The 19,763-nt window shown below is 46.3% G+C and overlaps 1 protein-coding gene across 1 annotated transcript in view; it reads left to right on the plus strand.

The window, feature by feature from the left end:
• SLC14A2 (solute carrier family 14 member 2) overlaps positions 1–19,763 on the plus strand; it is a 55,931-nt gene that overhangs the window by 23,794 nt on the left and 12,374 nt on the right. The window contains exons 7-10 of the mRNA XM_036823028.1: positions 420–554; positions 2,101–2,150; positions 2,624–2,798; positions 18,074–18,196. Coding sequence (XP_036678923.1) covers positions 420–554; positions 2,101–2,150; positions 2,624–2,798; positions 18,074–18,196 — 483 coding nt within the window. The remainder of the gene's footprint in view (positions 1–419; positions 555–2,100; positions 2,151–2,623; positions 2,799–18,073; positions 18,197–19,763) is intronic.

Here is a 19,763-nt window from a genome sequence, read left to right on the forward strand (position 1 = left end):
CCTTTTGCTGTCTCATTTCTCTATCTGTATATATAGATATAGCTATATCTGTATATACATAATGTTTCTCAACCAGTTGAAGCAGAACTTTTTCAATTGAAATCTTTCTTGCTAAAAATGCAGCTGCTCTGGCCAAAGGAGTGGGGAGGGCCTGGAGTCCCACCTCCTTGGCTTACCCTCGCCACAGAAGTAGTCATACCTCTGAGTGAAATCTTTGAAAAACAGTGGAAACCACTGCTCTCCTCCCATTGTTGGTTTCCTAAGACCGGACACTATTTGTAGAGGCTCCTCTGATGAGTAGGGGTAGCAGGTGTGGGGGGAACGATGGAAGAGAGGCCACCTGAGACCTGGCACCAGCGTGGGGTGATCTTTGTGCTGTGACCCTGAATCAGCCAGAAATGCAACACCTTGTCCCACAGCCCTGACGGTGGCCACGCCCTTCAAGACTATCTACCTGGGCCTCTGGAGCTACAACTGCGTCCTCTCCTGCATCGCCATCGGTGGCATGTTCTACGCCCTTACCTGGCAGACCCACCTGCTGGCCCTCATCTGCGGTGGGTATCTGGGAAAGCTGGCGACCAAGTCACTCTGCTGTTCCTTGTCCTCCCCACTCCCCTGGTTATGTGACATCCATGGTGGCCGCTAATCAGTACTGAGCAGTAGTGATGGAAGGACTGTGGCTGGGGTCCTATCACTAGAGGGTTTAATGGTAGGGTCCCTAACAGCTGGGGGATTTGAGGCTCCTCCACTGTCAGATGGAGTCACCACCACTATTACTGCTACTGTATGTACACAGTGTTATAAATTTCACGAGGAAATCCCACATACGTTTCCTCGTGTGCTAGTGGCAGCGTTCCTGCCTTGAACCTTCATTCAACCACTATTTGTAAGGCACCACTAAGTTCTAGGCCCTTGGCTAGGCATGGAAAATACAGAGGTGACCACATCCTCATGAAGCCATGGTCTAGCAGAGGAGAAATAATTGCACAATTATTCAGGCTAAGATATCTAAAAAGACTGTTGGAAAGATCCAGTGAGATGATGTATGTACCTGGGAGCACTGAGGTCCCAGAAAATGATAACATAGCACTAAGGAAGGTTGATTTCCATAGAGTAAACAGAGAAGAGAAGAGAAATGGGCCACGGTCATTACACCTGCACCCCAGCACCATGCTCTGTAAAGGGCAGAATATCATCTAGAAGAGCTTTTCTTGCTTTTTCCCCACTTACGTGTGGAGACTGTAAATGACTTCCATGTCTCTTGTATCCTCCTCAGCATCCAGCACAAGGCTGGGCTTGGAGAAAGTGGGCTCTGTAAATATTCACCAAGTCAAAAGTGCCAGGTATTTTGAGGCTCAGACTGTAACTGTCTTTGTCCTTCAGAGGAGTGGCAGATTCCTGTGGCTGGAACCATCTGGGAAGGCTTCAGGAGGAGGCTGGGGTTTATCTCAACACTTTCAGGGTGGGATTTAGATAAGCAAAGATGGGGGAAAAGGTGTTCTGGACAGAGAAACAGAGCAAAGGTACAGCGGTAGAAGGAGCTTGTCCAGAGGCACCAGGGGTATGGATGAGCTCCCCTAACTGTCCAACTACTCTCATCCTATGGGTGAACCCAGATGCCTGGCTCAGGGACCCAATAAGGTCCAGCCATGGTGGGACTTGATTAATGTCCAACAGCATCACAGCAGCTCAGAATCTTGGACAGGAGGGACTTTATCCAGAGCTCACATAGTCTGACCACTCACCCCCCAGACAGATAATCATCCAGCCATCCAGCCTGTGCTAGAGCATCACCAAGGTCAGTGTGGACTAGTGAAAGATGCCTGTTGACCCCTGACTCTATGCAAGACCACCATGGAAGTGGGGAGGGGATAAAGGGGTATGTAAGCTTTAATCTCTATCCTCAGAGAACACACAGCCTGATGGGAGATGGGTCACATCTACCTGCAAAGATAACTAATAATGTCAGGCAAACATGCCAGATGTCAGGGTATGGTGCAAACACCAAAGCTGCTTGAGCCAGAGTGGAGCCCTGCTCTTGGGGAGGGCTGGGGGCGGGCCCTGGAAAGCTGACTCCCGATGGTCCTTGTTTTTCCACAGCCCTGTTCTGTGCATACATGGGAGCAGCCCTCTCCAACATAATGTCAGTGGTAAGTTTGGGGTCTCCTGACACTACCCTAAAGTGCCCCTCCCCAGCCAGGGCTTCAGGACATTTGGAGTCTTGTGATTGTGTTCTGGTAGCTAGCACTCCATACAACACCCTTGTCAAGGTTTATCCAGGGTTTGTGCAGAGAAGGACTGGCAATAGCATACATGTGCCTCTGAGGGTGTGTGTGTGTGTGTGAAGGAAAGAGTATTGTAACCAGCAGTGGAGAACATGGATGGACAGATGGAGGTACTTATGTTTGGCCGGATATGGGAGATCATCCCTGGGGGATTTTCAGCTCCATTATTAAAAGATTCCGATTGTGCCCAAAGGTACCAACACCTCAAATTAAAACCAACTACTCTGATATGATAAATCCAGAAACCAATGCCCCATCGTCAACCCCTACCGCATCCTTCTCCCCCAAGGTCTCTGGAACCTAGGAACATTTTCAGATCCCAGTGTTTTTGATTTCAGGTTGGTGTGCCACCAGGCACCTGGCCCTTCTGCCTCTCGGCACTCACCTTCCTGCTCCTGATGACCAACAACCCGGCCATCTACAAGCTCCCACTCAGCAAAGTCACCTATCCAGAGGCCAACCGCATCTACTACCTGACAGTGAAAAGCAGTGACGAAGAGAAGTCCCTCAGTGGTGATTAGCCAAGTTACAGGCAGAAATGCTCTTTGCCTGGACCTGGGTCTGCTCCCTGTAATCTCAACTCTGGGTCAATCAGCTGCTGCACTCACTTTCTTTGCTTCCCTTTGTACCTGTGTGGAACCAAGCACACCTGTAACTCCCTTTCCCTGGTGCTGATTTTCTCTTCCTGCCCAAATCACCTTAACTAACCACTGTGCATCGTTAGAGGAAGTTGGTGATGAGCTTGCTGGCACTAGTAGTAAGGCATGTGTTTTCAATGTCATTGGCTTAAAACAAAACCATTCTTTGTATTTAGTCTTTTGGAAAGGTGATTAAGAGATGATCTTCTTGGCATGTTTAACTAAATAATAGATGCTGTGAAACTGAACTTGTTGAGTGGTTCCTGAGTGGGTGAAAATTTGGGTGATGCAGGCACCACGGTGCACGGAGCTAATGGCTGATGGGCACATACAGCTTTACATTAAAGAGAGGAATTTCACACAGGTAGTTTTAAGGTAAAAACAGGGACAGCTAGGGCACTGAAAGTGTCTAAATAGGGAGTCTTGAATGTTCAGGGGTCAAAGTAAAGGACAAGAGGGTATTCCGTAACAGGAAGGAATCAATAAGTTAGAATCCTATATGACTCATGATGAAGGATAAACATTTCTCAGTGTAGGTCAAGCCAGCAACTTTGAGCAGGGAATTCAGTTGAGGAAAGTACCTGAGCTCAGTATGTGAGAGGCTGGGGAAATTTATTTCATTTTCCTGTCTGCTTGTGGGTGTTGGAAGCTTTATGAGATTTATGATACTTTAAACAAATGGTTAGCCTTGAGTAGAAGACCAAAAATTATCCATGAATTTCATAATTTGCCCTCCCAATTATAGGCATTAGCTTACATTCAATCTTTATTTATATATAGATCAGGGGTTGTCAACTTTTTCCCAGAAAGTGTCGAATAGTAAATATTTTTGGCTCTGGAGGCTATACAGTCTCTTACAAACACTCAACTCTGTCATTGTAGAGCAAAGCAGTCTTAGACAACATGTAAATGAATGATGGTAGCTGTGTTCCAATAAGACTTTATTAAGCAAGCAGCTAGATTTGGCCCACAAGCCATAGTTGGCTAGTCCCTGATGTAGATGATCAATACAACAATTCTTAGGAGCTGGAGATCCACATATAACAGTTAGGAGCTGGTGGGAAGTGGGCAGACCCAAAGGACACCACCATGTTCTTTACACCAGATAAAGCCACAAGGCATTTACATGCTGGGTGATGGTGTGAAGATTCTTAGGAAATGGAGGGCACTCAAGAAACAGATCAGTGTGACCAGAAGCAGGAAAACCTGCCCTGAGGCTCTTTCAGAGACTGACAGGCCCAGTGATGAGCACTAAGAGGTGTAGTTTTACACCAGGATTTCCTTCCACACACACGTCTGGGAACCACCCCTAAGGCTCACCCTCTCCGGCCCCTCGCTCTGTTTCCCCTCTGCCAGCAGGTGCACCACGATGAGAGGAAGAAGAAAACTCAGGCCCTTCAGTGCAGGGGTTTCTAGGCAGGAAGAGGAGGGGGGCTCTGGAATCTCAGGGTTAGAAGGGAGCATGCAGGCCAGGTTGTCCCACCATCCTGTGATGAGTGAACCCCTCCATATGGAGGATGAAGGCTTCTGGGGCTCAATCACCCAAAATGGAGGGAGACACCCCACCCCCACCCCGGCTATTCTAACAAGAGATAGAACCAGAAACCCTATTCGTTCATTATGGGCAAATTGTCGTAGGAAATCCCCTCTTCTCTCTGTTAAGCCCTTGAGAATCTCTACCCAAAGCACTGGATCTGATGGGAACAGTCCTTTAACCATGCTTTCTATTGGATTTTCAGGGGAGGAAAACTATTTGGATATGAAAAATGCTTTCAGCTCAACTGGACAAGATTATCTCTCCCCCTCCCTTCTCTCCCCACACCACTTCATAATTTGTCATTTACAAGGTACCACTTTGGTCACTGGTATCTGGGTTGTTTTTCCCTCCCAATTTCCCCCTTTAACCCCCACAGGAATTAAAATTTAACTGTAATACAAGCTGCCAAACTCATTTGGAAAAAAATGGATAAAAGCTAAGTTATTCAGAAAAAGGAAAAAGTATGTCCAGCAAGTCTGGAAAAGCCACAGGACCCCAGAAACTCTATAATGCACTGTGATCAAGATGGCCAGGTATATATATACAAATAGAAAAACACATTATCTGTTAGTGTGATATAAGAAAGAACCGCCGGGGCCAAGTATTATTAATCACTGAATTCTCTTGCCAAGAGAAGTTGTACAGGAGTGATAAAATGTTTTAAAAAATATATATTTGGGGGCTAAGAGGCCGAAAACTGATGGTAATTTTTCAAATTTGTTCAAACAATCTCCTTCCAGAGGCAGAACAAATCTCATTAAGCCAGGCTGGTGGGCAGAAGCAGCATTTCTCTCTCTCTCTCCCTCTCTCTCTCTCCCCCTCTCTCTCCCTCTCTCTCTCTCTCTCTCGTATGGATGAGGGTGGGGCAGAAGTGAAAATCCCCACTCCTCTAAAAAAAACTCTGCCCAGTGCAGGGCACTCTTCCCACAGGCCATAGACAGATGCCCAGATGTTCTCTGAAGTAGCCCAAATAGCCTTTCAGGACCTGAAACCTAGCTCCCTGGAGTGATCTTGTCCCACCTTCACCAGAGCTTCGCCAACTACTGTCCCTTTGAATGAGTATGTCATGAGCCCTAACCTTACAGATTCTCACCACCAACATGGGGTTGCTTGGGAGCAGGCCCCTAGGAGGGAAGGAGAAGGGCTTCAGGGAGCACATCATAGCTGTTTTCCTACTATCACCCCAAACTACCAGCAGCAGCTCTTGGGTATACAAATGATAGTTGAACATAAGTATTTATGGATGAACAGAAATAAGCAGTCATTAAAGAGAGTAGGAATGTATGTGTGGGGTTGGGGAGGAGGGGGCTTTAGAGGAGGCACTGTCTTAAACTCTCTTTCCCCAACATACCCCTTTCTCCCTCTCTCCACTGTCTCTTCCCTCTGACCTGGCCATCTCACCCTCCCATTTTCATCTTCTCTCCTACAACACTGATGAGTTCTACTATCACTGTGAAATAGTTTTGTTCTATTTTTAAAACAAAAAATTCTATTTTTTGTTCTATTTTTGTGCTGTATTTTTAAATAGTCTTAAATCATCTCTCCTGTCTCTTCTATGATAATTGAAATAATAAAATTTTTTACTTCTTCTTGGTCAAACCTGGGAGTTTGCTAGGAAATAATCCATTTTCTTTAATTGTAAAATTTTGTTGCCATACTATTACTCATAATGTTCTCATGATAATTTCTATCTCTCCTGTTATCTGTTGCTTTGTCTCCTTTTTCACTTCTAATCTTATGTAATTTTGTTCTCTTTTGCTTAATCAGGCTTGTGAGGGGTTCATTCATTTTATTGGTTTTTTTCAAAGAAACAGTTTAGAATTTATTTGTCCTTTTCTACTCATTTTGGGTTTTTTTTGCTATGTCTTTTTCCTGTTTTCTCATGGTTTATTTAAATGGTTTTTTTCCTAATGTTTTAAAATTCATATAAAGTTCCTTTATTTTAGATCTTTCTCTTTTAACAGCAAAGGCATTTTAAGGCTATTAATTTCCCTCTGGGTACAGCTTTAGCTGTGTACTGTAGGTTTTGGAATAAAGTATTCTACTTTCATTAGTTTTAAACAGTTCATAACTTTACTTTTTATTTCTCTTTGATGCAAGGATTATTTAAGAATGTGTTTTTTAATTTCTAGCACTTTAAACTTTTTGATATTTTTTAACTTCTTATATCTAGTTTTATTGGATTATGAGCAAAGAATATGGTTTGTTCAATCTCTATTTTAAAATGTTATGCATTTTTCTGTGTGGCCAAGTATTTGATTGATTTTGGACATACAAAATGCAATTTTTGACTTGAAGGAAATACATATTAAATTCATTTATTAATTTCATCATTCAACTCTTCTATGCACTTATTTATTTTTTGTCTATGAATCTTAATTCTGAAGTGTTAATTAAAATTTAACTATAATTGTATAGCTTTATTAAACTCTCTTTGTATTTCTGAAATATTTGTCTCATATATTTAGCAGCTACACTGTTTGGTGCCTATGGACTATGACTGTCATTGTTTCTTCTTAAATTTTATCTTTTACTATTACAAAGTACCCATTTTTATACTCATTAGTGCCTTTAACCAAATTCCAACTAAGCTGACATTTATGTTGCCATACTTACTTTCTTTCTGGGTTTTTTTTTTTTTCTGGTATTTTCTTATCCCTTTATTTTAACCTTTATCATTTTCTTTTAACTGTATTTCTGACTTCATTCACTCATTTATTCAGAAGATATTGTATGGGGAACTATTAATATGTTACTCAGGCCCCCTTGACAACAAACCAGGAAAGAATCAGACCAGTTCCTGCCTTCAAGGAATTCATTTTATGGGGATTTGCCTGACCAGGTGATTAGTTTCACCTGAGGTAAAGGTGAGGATGTCACCACAGACTACCTGTGCCACATAAGGTCACAGCACCAGTTTCATGATTTTGAGTGAATTATCTTGTCGGGTTAGTCTTCTGTTTAGGAAAAGTATCAAGCATGATGTTAAGGGTTTCAGGAAATTTTCTATGCCTCTTCTCCTCTTGTCCTCTATCTTGCCATTACCTGCTGCCCAAACATTCCCAGCCATCCCTTCAGTTCAAGTCTTTGAACCTGTTAAAATGTAAACAGTCCTGGGAAGGTAACACAGTAAGCATGATCAATCACTTGCATCTTAGTTTGAAGGAGTCATTTCTGAGAATAGGTTGGATGAAAAAGGAGGGGAGAGTACAAAGGAAAAAATGGGTGGCACATTCTGAGAGCATCTTTGGCAAGGGAGGGCATGCTGACATGGGGCCGGGCTGGGTGAATGAGGTCTGGAGGCCCCTTTGTTTCATCAGGAATGATGATGAAACTGTCATATTCGGCTTGGAGAAGAAACGTCTGGGGCCATGACTGTCCGTAGTATGAGGTAACACATGTGGAAAAAGAAGTCAGTTTACTCAACAATACTTCAGAGCATGGAATAAGGACCACTACGTGGTAGTGATAAGCAAGCAGATATTGAATCAGTGGAGAGGGGTGCTTTTTCACAGTAGAAGTTGCCTGGAAAATGGTTGTCCTGTGAGACCCTGAGCTCAGGAACAGGGCTGGGGGCCTGTTGGAGATGCTTGCTTTGGGTGGGGGTAGACCAGATGACCACTGCAGCCTCTCTTTCAACTCCAAGTTTCAGTGATTCTATAGCCCTGAGTTCCTACAGAAGAATAAGGAGGAGGTATCATTAAGGTGGCAAAAAGGTAAGAACATGGAGATAAATATATCAAAAATATACCATTGCTGTCTTTATAGCTTTTCCTAGAGCTTGACTAGTTATCATTTGGTCAGTCTATGAAAATGCTCAATATGGCTGCTTATGTGAATGCAAACTGAGGGGGCAGCATCACTCAACTGTGCCTTGTCCTTGACTTTCTCCTCTTCATCACTCTCCCCTCTCCAGGGATTCTTCTTCTGGTCAACCCTCTAAGATCTTCCCATCAAAAAACTTAATCTTCCTGGCCTGCATCTGTGGCTACATCAAACCTGTGTGTCCCAGTTTGTCTGCGCTTCCTGTATGAGTCTGAGCTTTGTCTCCTCAGGTCATAAAGGCTGTGAGGGTCTGGGGAGAACTATTACCTAAAACCAGCTAGGAGCTGGCAGTTTCAATGTGGGTATGATTTCCACTCAGTAAACCACAGTCTCACCTGACAACTTGAAAAGGTATTCACTTTTTAATGTGAGATTTTTCAACTTGCCTGTCTTTCCCTGCCTCTTGCCATTCAGAGAAGATAGAAGAATCCATAGAGAACACTTCTGTCCCTAATGGAACTAGAATTCCAAGGCCCCAAGGAGGGAGGCAGGGGGCATTGCTAGAAAAGTCCTTATTCTCTGTGAACTGATAACTAGGAGTTGCCAGCCCCTCCTACAGCTGCACAGGCTGCTGGAACAGAATGAAGTAAAGGAAGTAACTCTCCGGGGAACTTCTAGCTCGGCTTTCATTTATTCCACAGGAACTCTAGGCTTTTCCCCTGGAGGAATCTGACCTCCCCAAGTTTGGCTCCTGGAGGTCAATGCAGGCTCCTCCCCCTACAAAGTTGGAAATGCAGAGTTGAAGCCATGAGCATTATGAAGAAGACTTAGTTCTGAAGTAAATTCTGATGACCAAGCCCTCCAGGAGATAATCTGTACACATAGATTATCTTGGGGATACCCCAGAATCTGAGCTGTGGCCGCTGGTAGGACCCTCAGGGGACAAGAGTCCACCTCAGTCTTCTGCTTTCCAGGAGGACTCGACTGCCTCTCCCTAATCTAGTGTGCGTGACAGATACTCACCACACTTCTGAGTACACAGCTCCATTTGGCTCATGGAACATGTGAGAATTTCCTGGATGGCTCCTCCCTCCCAGGTGATCATTTCTTGTCTTTTCAAACTGGTTACATGTTGTACGTGGGTAGCATCTCCCTGTCACTTATAGATGCTTAGGGGCTGGAGTGAACACACCACAGGAAGTTCAGGAGCCTTCAAGGAGAGGCTAGAGCAAGAGGTCAAGAGATGGACCTCCAGAACTGAGCCAAGAGACCAGCCAGCTGGGGGGACAAGGAACGTGTCCTCAGCAGACCGCCATGGGCCTTGAACTTGCAACACCAAAGGAAGGCCCCCTGTGCAGGAAGCTGACCTCTTGTCAGTTCCCCACCCCTCCCTGGAATGTGGGTCCCTCCGGGGCTCCTCCCCCACTCTTTTGTTTGCTTTCCTTCTTCATAAGGCCTTCCGTGATCAGGACCCCTTCTCTGCAGTTCCAAAACACCTGGCCTGGTGAGAAGGGGGCCTTTGACGTCAGTGGGGAGTTTGTCTACTCAGGTGTAGCTAATATCCTCAGTGTGAGGTTCTGTTTCTGAACTTGGGTAGCCACCTCACACCCTGTCACTGAGGGGGGTTGGGGGTATACATGTGCAGGGGTGGGGGTGGGTATACAGTTGATGCTTGACCCATCATACTCACAAAGCCAAACAAAACATGTTTGGATTGGGCCTCATCCCTAGACTCCAGCCCACCAGAGCCCCGCCCCCCCAAAGGCCTCATGGGACTTGGGAGGGCCACTTCCCTAATATATAGAGCTCAGAGTCCTTTCTGGATGCGGGGGTTAGGTCGTGCCCTTCTTGCTCTGAGACAGCCCCCAGGACCCAGTCAGAAGGAGGAAAGGTCTAAAAATTTCCACAAAACCGGAAAGACAGCATCTAGTATCTAGGCTGTGCAGAAATATCCATCAAGACGCTGATGGCAATACTGTTCCCCAGCCTGTGCCCTGCCTGTGGGGGGGGGAGTTAAGGGGGTTCCTTGAGGTGGGAAAGCAAATTGGCACCCTGAGGAGACAACACTTAGGTAACTGCTTTAAAGGCAAATACTGGAGCAAGAATTCTAAGGAGAGGAGTAACTGGGAGGTGATGCCTGAGGGAGGACAGGGAAGCTATTATCAGGCAGTCCAGGCTCTGGCCCTTTAAAGGAAACCTGCCTGATCAAACCAGTTTGGGGGAACCATGGTAGCCAAGCCAGTCTTCCCCGGGGAGCTTAGGAAGGTCGGAGAGTGAGCAAGCTGCAGGAAGAACGTTGTCTTTCCTCTCCCTCTTCCTCCATGGTACCCTTCCTCAAGTGGAAGGCATGCACAAGGCATAGGGTTAGGAAATGCAAAGGAAATTTACAGAAAGCCAGTAAGAGGATGAGCTGCGGGCTCTGGGAACTGAAGGGGTTCGGCTTTAGGGAGAAGTCCAGCGCCTGAGTTGAGGACCAGAGACGCCGCCCAATTGGAAAGAAGCTTCTTCCCAAATCCTGGTGGTCTAGATTCCTCCAGCCCTGTGCAGAAAATCAAAAAGAGCTCAGGTAAGAGGTCCTGGGGGAGAGAAATGAATCAGATAGAGCCCTAGCCAATAGGACCATCTATCTGACTTTTCAAAGGAAGAGAAAAAAGATAGGCCAATCTTTTTCCATTCCTTTCTTCTGCTGAGCTGCAGGAGGGCAATCCTGGGGTGGGGGACCTTATTAAGAACTCCAGAGAGAGTTCAGATCCTGGAAGCTTGAAGCTGGAAGGGCTCTTAAATAGTTATAGTTCAAACCCTTTACTTTTAGATGAGGAAACCATGGCTTGTCCAGGAACCTGTCCAGCTGATAAATGAGCCTGGACAAATGCCCAGGTGTTCTAACTCACAACCCTGAGCTCTTCTTGCTCATCTGGTGATGGATCCAGGTTATCCATCAGCCCTCAAATCCCCTTACCACCTACCTGCCCACTGGATGAGCCTTCATATTATTTATCATCCTTTCCACAACTCTGTAACCCACAGCTCTGACATCAGTGTGGTTCCCAGGACAGCCCTGTGTTGAGCTGACTGTGGGATGCTAATGAGGTAGATCTGAAAACCTTCTTCCCAGGAGTCCTTCCTTACCTGCTGCTTCCAGGGTGGAGACATCTGGTCCAGGCTCCTTGGTCTCTCTCCTCAGGTCCTGTACCCCTTCCACAGACAAGCCAATAGAACTAGAGCATCTCAGGAACTGCAAATATCTTAACATCCCAGCTTAACAGCCCATCTCCTCAATGGCCCTCTCTTACATGGCCATCTTAGATTAGTTTAGACATGTTGTGTGTAGCTACAGAGAGTGGATGTAGAAACATCCAGAAGGAAACAGATAGTCATGCCATGAGGAACAACATTCCAGGAAATTGAAGTTATCTGATCAGAGAATGGGATCTCCTCAAAAACTGGCCCCAAAGGATATGAGACTTGGTGAACTTGCTGAAGTTAGGCCATCCTGTGAGTCTTGGAAAGCCCATGGCCAGGCCTCCGCCTGCTTTCACGTACCCCTTCTCTCAGACTTGTATAGCATCCACACCCTCATTTAAGGTTAGAGGGGGAAAATAAGTTTACTCTCAAGTGCCAACTGTGACTAACTGCTATTGGTTGTCTGGAGCTTTGTGTTAAGAAGGATTCTGAGGCTGTATTGAAACTTATTGGGAAAGAGTACTATGATCAGTTAGTTATGTTTGCCATTGGTAATGCAAAGAAAGGGTGGCAGGGAAGAGGATGTGGGGAAAGGGTGTATGGAAACATTGCCACAAGAGAAGAAGCTGGTATACAATGGCCCAGAATTTCCTTGGGCTTTCATTGGATGTCACAAATGCAATGGTACACAGGTGGGTTCTTTTTATTTGTTTTTGGTGACTTTTGTTACTCCTTTTAGGATATGATATACTTCATAATTTTTTTTTAAATAAAAAAGTCACAAGTCCATTGATATCATTTGCGAAGGCTCCAACTATCTGTAAAACACCTACACTACATGAGAAAAGAATCAAAACCAGGACGTCAAAAATCTAGCTCCATGACTAATTAGCTGTGTAGCCTCAAGGAAGCTGCTTCTCTTTGGGCCTCAGTTTTTTTCTGCTAATGCCTAGACCTAAAGTTCACTTGGTTATCAAGGACTGATCATTTCAAGTAGTTTCATTTGATTGGAAAATTTTCATGTGCATTGTTAACTATAAAAGTCCACCATGGCCCTAACTCCAAAATATGGATCTAGGGTACCTTCTGCAAATAATGGAATGATCCATGTGGCCAAATAAGCCAAGGATGGCTTCATGGAGGAAGTAGAACATAAAGCAGACATTGAAGGGTGGATAGAAACTAGGCAAGAAGAGGCACAGAGGGCCAGAGATGAGGCACAGAGGGCCAGAGATGAGGCCAGAATGCCAAGGCAGGGTGTGTGTTGGGCAGGGAAGGATGAGCAGGATGATGAAATCAGCTGTATTGTGGAATACCTGGAAAGCATGGCAGAGGAGTTTGAGCATTATTATACTCTTGGCAATAGGGAGCCATGTAGATTGTTGAGTAACAGAGTCTTGTTATGTTATGGTCTAACAGTTGAAGCACAGAATGGATTGAAAGGAGGGAAACTGACAATGTAGACAGGTAATTCTGAGGTGTGAGCTCAGTGTAAATAGGGGAAGGAGAGTGAAAACTCACTCTAAAGGAAGGCCAGTCAGGTGTTACCCCAGTGACAGAATGGGCACTCTGACCTTTGCACTCTCTTCAGCCTCATTCATGAGGTTGTCATAAGGCATCATGAGGTTAAATGAAGGACCAACTCATATATACTAATTAATGTCTTCATGGCATGAGACAGAGACACCAAAGTCCCCCCAGTACTCCAAGCCTTCATTTCCTCCTCTATGAGGGGGTGGGTACTGGGGGGGGGCACTGTATGAGAGGGCTGGACTGGATAATCTCTAAAGCCTTTTCCAATTCTAACGTTCGATGCCTCTGATAGTTTATAGAATGATCTTTGAAAATGTCAACTAAACACAACTTCACAGAAAAAGATAGCACCTCATTTACCACCCACAGGTATCTATATCACACACACACATACACACACACAGAGTAGCCTTGAAAATTACACATCACAGTGCAAAGCTCAACTTCCACATGGGGAAACATATGCCCAAATTGCGGCCAAAGTGTTACCCTGTAGAACTAGGTGTAGGAAAAAATCAAATTATATACTACTGTCACTTCAAAAAATCCTTCTGGCATAGTAGCTAGGAAATTGCCTCATGGTGTGTGGTTGTGTCTGCCACAGTAAGTTGGAGGAATAAGAGACCCAGCAATCTGGGGAGGGATGACAAAAGGGTCTTGATAGTAGGTTCCAGATCCTCTATATGTTGGGCATTGCTAGTGATAGATGGACAGTATTGGTCCACCTCCAGGAGACAGGAAAACCTGTTCAAAACCTGAGAAAGACAGCTTGTAGAAGGAGTATAGGTAAAGGCTTGAGTAAAGGTTGATTTTAGTAAAATAGACTAGATCATTTTTCCTCTTCTGAAAGATGTCATATATGGTTTGGGTTTGGTTTTTCCCCTCAAAGAAATTGCAGCAAGCTTCAAACTTGTATTTGACAAGTGGGCTCTTCTGTAAAATGTTTCTTACCCATGATATTTGAACGGATGGCATTTTCTGTACGTTAGCAGTCAGTAGAGGTGTGGGTACTATGGGAAACTACTCTCCAGAAAAAAAAAAAAAAAAAAAAAGTGCTTCTGAACAAATCATTATGGCTCATGACTATTCTTTCCTTCTCTGAGTCAATGGGAGGAAAGCATCACTGGACTCTTGCCTGTTAAAACACAGGATGGTGGCAATCCTCAAGGGCAGGGACCGTGCCCCTGAAATGGTCCTGAACAGCCCCAGTGTGAAACTACACACATTGGGACACTTAAAAGGCTTGTTAGAGGAGGGAGCAGCAGTTCCTACACCAGATGGGAAAGCCGAGGAGTTACTCAGCTGCTGAGGTTTACCTGCAGGTTCTCAAGGACAGAGCTTCTCAGCACATATGTAGCTGAGCCAAGAGAGCAAAGCCCTTGGTCCTCGAAGCAGACAGAGGGGGGCTGGTGTGGCCAGAGTCCTCAGGCCCAGGCCGTAAACATCATCATCTGTTCTCTGCACCGTGCCATACAGTATTATTTTTATGTGTGCCATGATGCTGGGGGGCGGGGGGAAGGGGAAGCTGGAAAGAACTCCCCAGAGTGAGTTATTGTCAAAAAAAAAAATTTGTTCTTGGGCTTCAGAACACCCAGCTACCCTCTTCCAAGAAGCTTTGGGGTTTTCAACCACCTGGTGTAATCTCTTGTTAACCAAAACAAATCACATCAAGCAAGATCTCTGTCTTCAGTGGCCTGTTTTATTCTCTCTCATTAACTGGGTTCTTCTATCCACTCATGAAGGATTTCTGGGTTTCTGGTTGGTTGGTCATAGATGGCCAATCACTTTATCACATCTGTATACTTCCCTTCTTTTCTCCAGGTACTGCTGGAGATAATCAGCTCTTGCCCTGAAACTTCTAAATCCCTACACAACTCAGCTATTTCCATTGTTAACCTATGAAAGACTCACTTTTATTTCAATATTTATCAAGCATTTAACATTTACAATGAGATATATTATTTTTTTAATAGTTCATACCCCAAAACAGCCAAAGGTTATTCATTTTACTATTCAGAAATTAAAATGCGTAGGAAAATTATCCCTCATTAATGCATTCAACAAATACTTCTGAGTGCCTACAATAGGCCAGGCTCATGCTAGGTGCTGGAAGTGCCAAGATAAACCTCTGTAACCCAGGCTGTCAAGGATCCCACCGTCCTGTGAAGGTGACAGACAGGAACACGAGGTAGGAGTGGGTGATGGTAGGTATAAAATGCCAGGCCTGCCCTGACTTAAGGACCCACCCTGCCCAGAGCACAAGCTGTTCCAGAGACATGGCCTCCCTGAGGAGATACTGATATGAGCGCTGCAAAATTATTTTCCCCAACATTTTGCAAGCATTAATTTCATCTTCATAACAATATGAGAACGAAATATCAGGTACCCTCCAAAATATCTGTCATCATTCTATAGGTTGGGTTTGCAAGGTCAGCTCTATGGAGTCTGTATATCTCCATCTGAGCGCCGTGCTTGCAATGAGGGAAACTGTCGATGAAATTACATGACTTGCAAAATGCCGTGCAGAATGAGCGATGCTGGTTCCTGGCCAGTGTTATCGTTGTTTTCTTTTTTTCCCACCACACCAATGGAACATTTATTTCTAGAGCATTTGATAGATGTGTTCATGATATTTTTGAAATTGCCTTTATCCATTATGAAAGCCCTGAGAATCTGTCCCAAAGGTAGTGGTAAGTTGCTATCACCTTAGCTTTAAGTATTTTCAGAGCCTCGGGAAATGTGTCACTTTCTCTCCAGTCTTCCTTGTGGCATCCTTCCCACCTATCATCCTCACCGCTTGGCCGGCACATCTGGAGGGGCCATCGCCCTCCCTGGGTGGGTGGTCTGCAGCTCAGCACTCCCGTCCTGCCCACAGGAGGTCCAGGAGCAACCCTATGTCAGACCACATTTGGGGCTACCTCCCCAATCACCCCAAATAAGAAAAAAAAAATGTGTTCAAGGAAAAGAAAGATACTCTTCATTTTTGTTTCTGTGGCTGGGACATCGATTCTAGGAACACGTAGTACTGTGGACCCTGCCCCACTTTCCTGGGCTCTGAGCAAGCAGCACAATCTAAGTGCTGAAAGCGAATGGCCAGGGCAGGAAAGGGGAGCCAGGTCTTCTGCGGCCATCTGTAGAGCAGCAAACTGGGAGTCTGGAGACCTGGGTGCAGCTCCTGGCTGTGCCATGATTAATAAACTATGTGACTTGGGTGGGGCGAGGTGATCTCTCTGGACATGGGAAGTAGACTGTGATCTTGAAGATCCATGCAATTCTGAACCTATGATGCTAAGGTCAAAATATCGCTCTGCGCAGGGCGTGGCTGGGGTGGCTGACCCTCGGCACGTGAGGAATGAGAAGCCCTGGGCCGGCAGAGGTGCCCTTCCAGCCTGGGAGGTGTACGCTGTGGACTGGCTATGGGAGAATGCCCTGCTTTGCCAGATGATGCAATAATACCCCCTCGGTCCTCACCCCCCTGCACAGAACCTATCTGCAGAGGTGCCCTAGGGCACGCTGACATTCCACGTGTGTCTTAAGCACAGGGTCAAGGGGGCTTCTCCAGCCTCTGGAGTTATGGCTCCGTGGTGACCCACGGGCAGGGTGATGAGTGAAACAGGGGCTTTTTTCCCATCCCGAGCCTAGAGGGAAGGGACACGGTCACATGTGTGACCTTTCAATCTGAGAGTATAGACAGGATACCTTCCTTGCTCACACATGTCCCGCATACTCCAGTTGTTGGTCCTGCTATATTCTCAGCTTTGCTAAAGTTGTTTCTACATGAGCAGTGTGAACTAGACCAGTTTTTTCAAACTTTAATATGCACACAAGTCAGTTGGAGATCTCGTTTTAAAAAAAAAAAAAAAAACTTATTCCAATTCAGTGGGTCTGAGATGGGACCTGAGAGTCTGCATTTCTAACAAGCTCCCTTGGATGTCCGTGAAGCTGGTCCACAAACCAGACTCTGAGCAGCAAAGATGCAGAGAAAAGGACTGAGGGCTGAGAGCCACATGGCTCACTGTTTGTAGGATGCTTCAGAAATCATCTGAGCCTCAATTTTCCATCTTTTGGTGATAACAATGCCCAAGTGAGTTAACTTATAAAAGTGTGCAAATGTAGTAACAGTGTGAAAGTTCTCCACTATTCCAGGCAGCCACTTGATCATCTAACTCTAGACTTCACTGGAACCACAAGCAGAAAGTGTGAAAAGTGTCTATCTCGGGACCACCACGAACTCCAATTAGTCAGTGTGGGCCAGGCGTAGTAGGGTTTGGGGCACGCATCATAACAAGCCATCAGGTGACCTGACACTGTCAATTCTCAGACCCAATTTGAGAAACCCTGTCCCAAGCGATAAGCTACTCTGTTCTCCACAAGGGTAGAAATGTTTCTTGTAGCTGATTGCAGCTTCTTAGCTCCCCACAGAGCAAACCAATGTGCACAGAAATCGCCTGGGGAATCTTGTTGAACTGTAGATTCTGATTCCATCAGTCTGGGTGGAAACTGAGATTCTGCATTTCTAACAAGCTCCCAGAGGAGGCTGGTGCTGCTGGTCCAGGGACCACACTTTGAGTAACAAGACCCTAGATGAGAGGTTCTCAGCCCAAACTGCACATTAGGGCCACCTCCTAAAACATCCTGGGCATTAAAAACTCCGATTTTTAAAAGTGGTGTGGGGTAGGGGTCAGGCATTTTTTTAAACACCCAGGAGATTCTGATGTGCAGTGAGCACTGAGGACCTACACACACAAACTCCCTACCGCAGGCGGAGGCCAGGGCACCGGCTGAAGGACGGGAACGGGCAGTCGGCTCGGGTCCACCATCCACGCCAGTCCGAGGCCGAGTGAAGGAGGTCTTAGAGCAGTGCCTTACTGGGGAAACAAGGCAGGCTGGCCCGTCCGTACCTTGACACTGACAGGTGTCTGGGATGCAGTTTCTGTGAGGAAAGGAAGTGGAAGTTTCATCGGGAAGAATGGAAAAGAGGGATTTTTCCGCAGATACTGGTGCAATCACTACTGCAGCTCAGACCACACTGCTCCTCTGGCTCTGCACATGATTTCCCTGCACTCTCTGCTTGCCTCTCGGGGGGTGGCCCGGGGTGGGGCACTGACCTGTCTTGTTTTGCCCCCGGCCAGGCAGCGCTGGGGGGCAGCCGCCCACGACGAGTCCAAAGGCAGATGAGGGCTCGGAGGCTGTGCACCCCAAGCCCAGGAACGTGTTCCACATCGAGTGGTCATTCATTCGCAGGAGGAGCAAAGGTGTGCGCTTCCCACCCCCACCCCCCCAGACCCCGCTCCCGGGTCCTTGATCTGCTCACCTCTAAAACGGGGACCATGGCAACACCTCCATCACAAGGCAGTGGGGAGAGCCACAAGGGTGAGGTTCAGTCTCATCACCCCCGACCTCTGACCACAGCCACGGGTTCCAGGGTCTAGATGCCCAGGGTCGGGGAGACTGGAGCCACGACAAGCAGCTGACTCTGTCAGTCTAGGCCAGGGGGTTGCAAACTTCACTGCACATTGGAACCACCTGCATCTCATTCCCGGAAGTGCTAATCCAATTCACCCGGGAAGCAGCCTGGGTGGCAGAAGGAGCTTTAAAAGCTCTCCATGAGGGAGTTCCCTGGTGGCCTAATGGTTAGGATTCGGCCGGTTCACTGCAGAGGCCTGGGTTTGATCCCTGGTCAGGGAACCATCCCATATGCCGTGCAGCACAGCCAAAATACAAAAAATAAAATAAAAATAAATAAAAACTTGCACTTTTAAAATGACCCCAAAAAAAGCTCTCCATGAGATTCTAATGTGCTGCCAAGTCACAACCCCTGATCCTGATGCTGCTGGTCCTGATGCTGATGCTGGTCCTGATGCTGATGCTGGTCCTGATGCTGATGGACAGTGGTGATGTCTACACAAGGCAACAGATGGAGAGCCCTGGAGGGGAGGGGCTCCCAAAGGCCAAGAGGAGGGTCCAGAGGGCAGCCAAAGCGGGGAAGCCAGAAACTTGAATTTGGACGCTGAGGACATGTTGTCTCAAACAGGGAAGAGCTGGCAGCGGGGGAGGGGTGTGGGGTCAAGTGGGGGTCTCCCCAGTCAGATGGATGGTGGGAGCAGCGTCATGAAGACCCAGGGCAGAGGGGCAATCTAACTTTGCCCTCCAGAGAAGGGAGGCGACTTGCCCAGGGTCACACAGCTGGTGAGGGCATGGCAGGGATAAAACTGATTCCCGGGTTAGTGTCCTTTTACAGTATCACATGCTTCCCAGAAGCATATGACTTTCTTGCCCCAGTTTGTCTGAGCCTCCTTGTTTTATACCCAAAGTAGCCAGCCAGAGAAATGACCTGGGGTGGTCTGGGAAAACCTCATACACTGGGGAGAGGGCACTGAATTAAATCAAGGACCCCTTTAGCCCAGGAGTTTGTGTTTGACAGAGGCCCCAGGGCATCCTCAGGAAGAAAGCATAGTTTGCCTCAAAAAGTTAACAATCTCCCTGCAAACATATTCTTAGGATAGTGGTTGGGGGCTGGGGTGAAAGAGGGCCTAGCAGAGAGCCCCACGCAAAGGAGCCTGGGAGGCGGGTTAGTGGAAGCTGCTGAAGAGCTGGCGCTTCGGACAGAAGCAGAGAATCCATCAGGATATCAAACACACTAGCCTCAGAGTCTAGAGTCATCCTCTTTGCTTCCTTCGCTTCCTTTCAAACTTCCTTAATTTGTTTCTCTTGCATAGTGTAACTTCCCAACCACACTGGTATTTGCAGTCCCTGCTCCTTCAGATGGGGGAGCACAGAGCCATTGATGTATCTCTTCTAGTGTTTAGGTGCCCTGAAAGC

The sequence above is a fragment of the Balaenoptera musculus genome, chromosome 14 (assembly GCF_009873245.2).
Source record: "Balaenoptera musculus isolate JJ_BM4_2016_0621 chromosome 14, mBalMus1.pri.v3, whole genome shotgun sequence".
NCBI classification, from domain to species: Eukaryota; Metazoa; Chordata; class Mammalia; order Artiodactyla; family Balaenopteridae; genus Balaenoptera; species Balaenoptera musculus.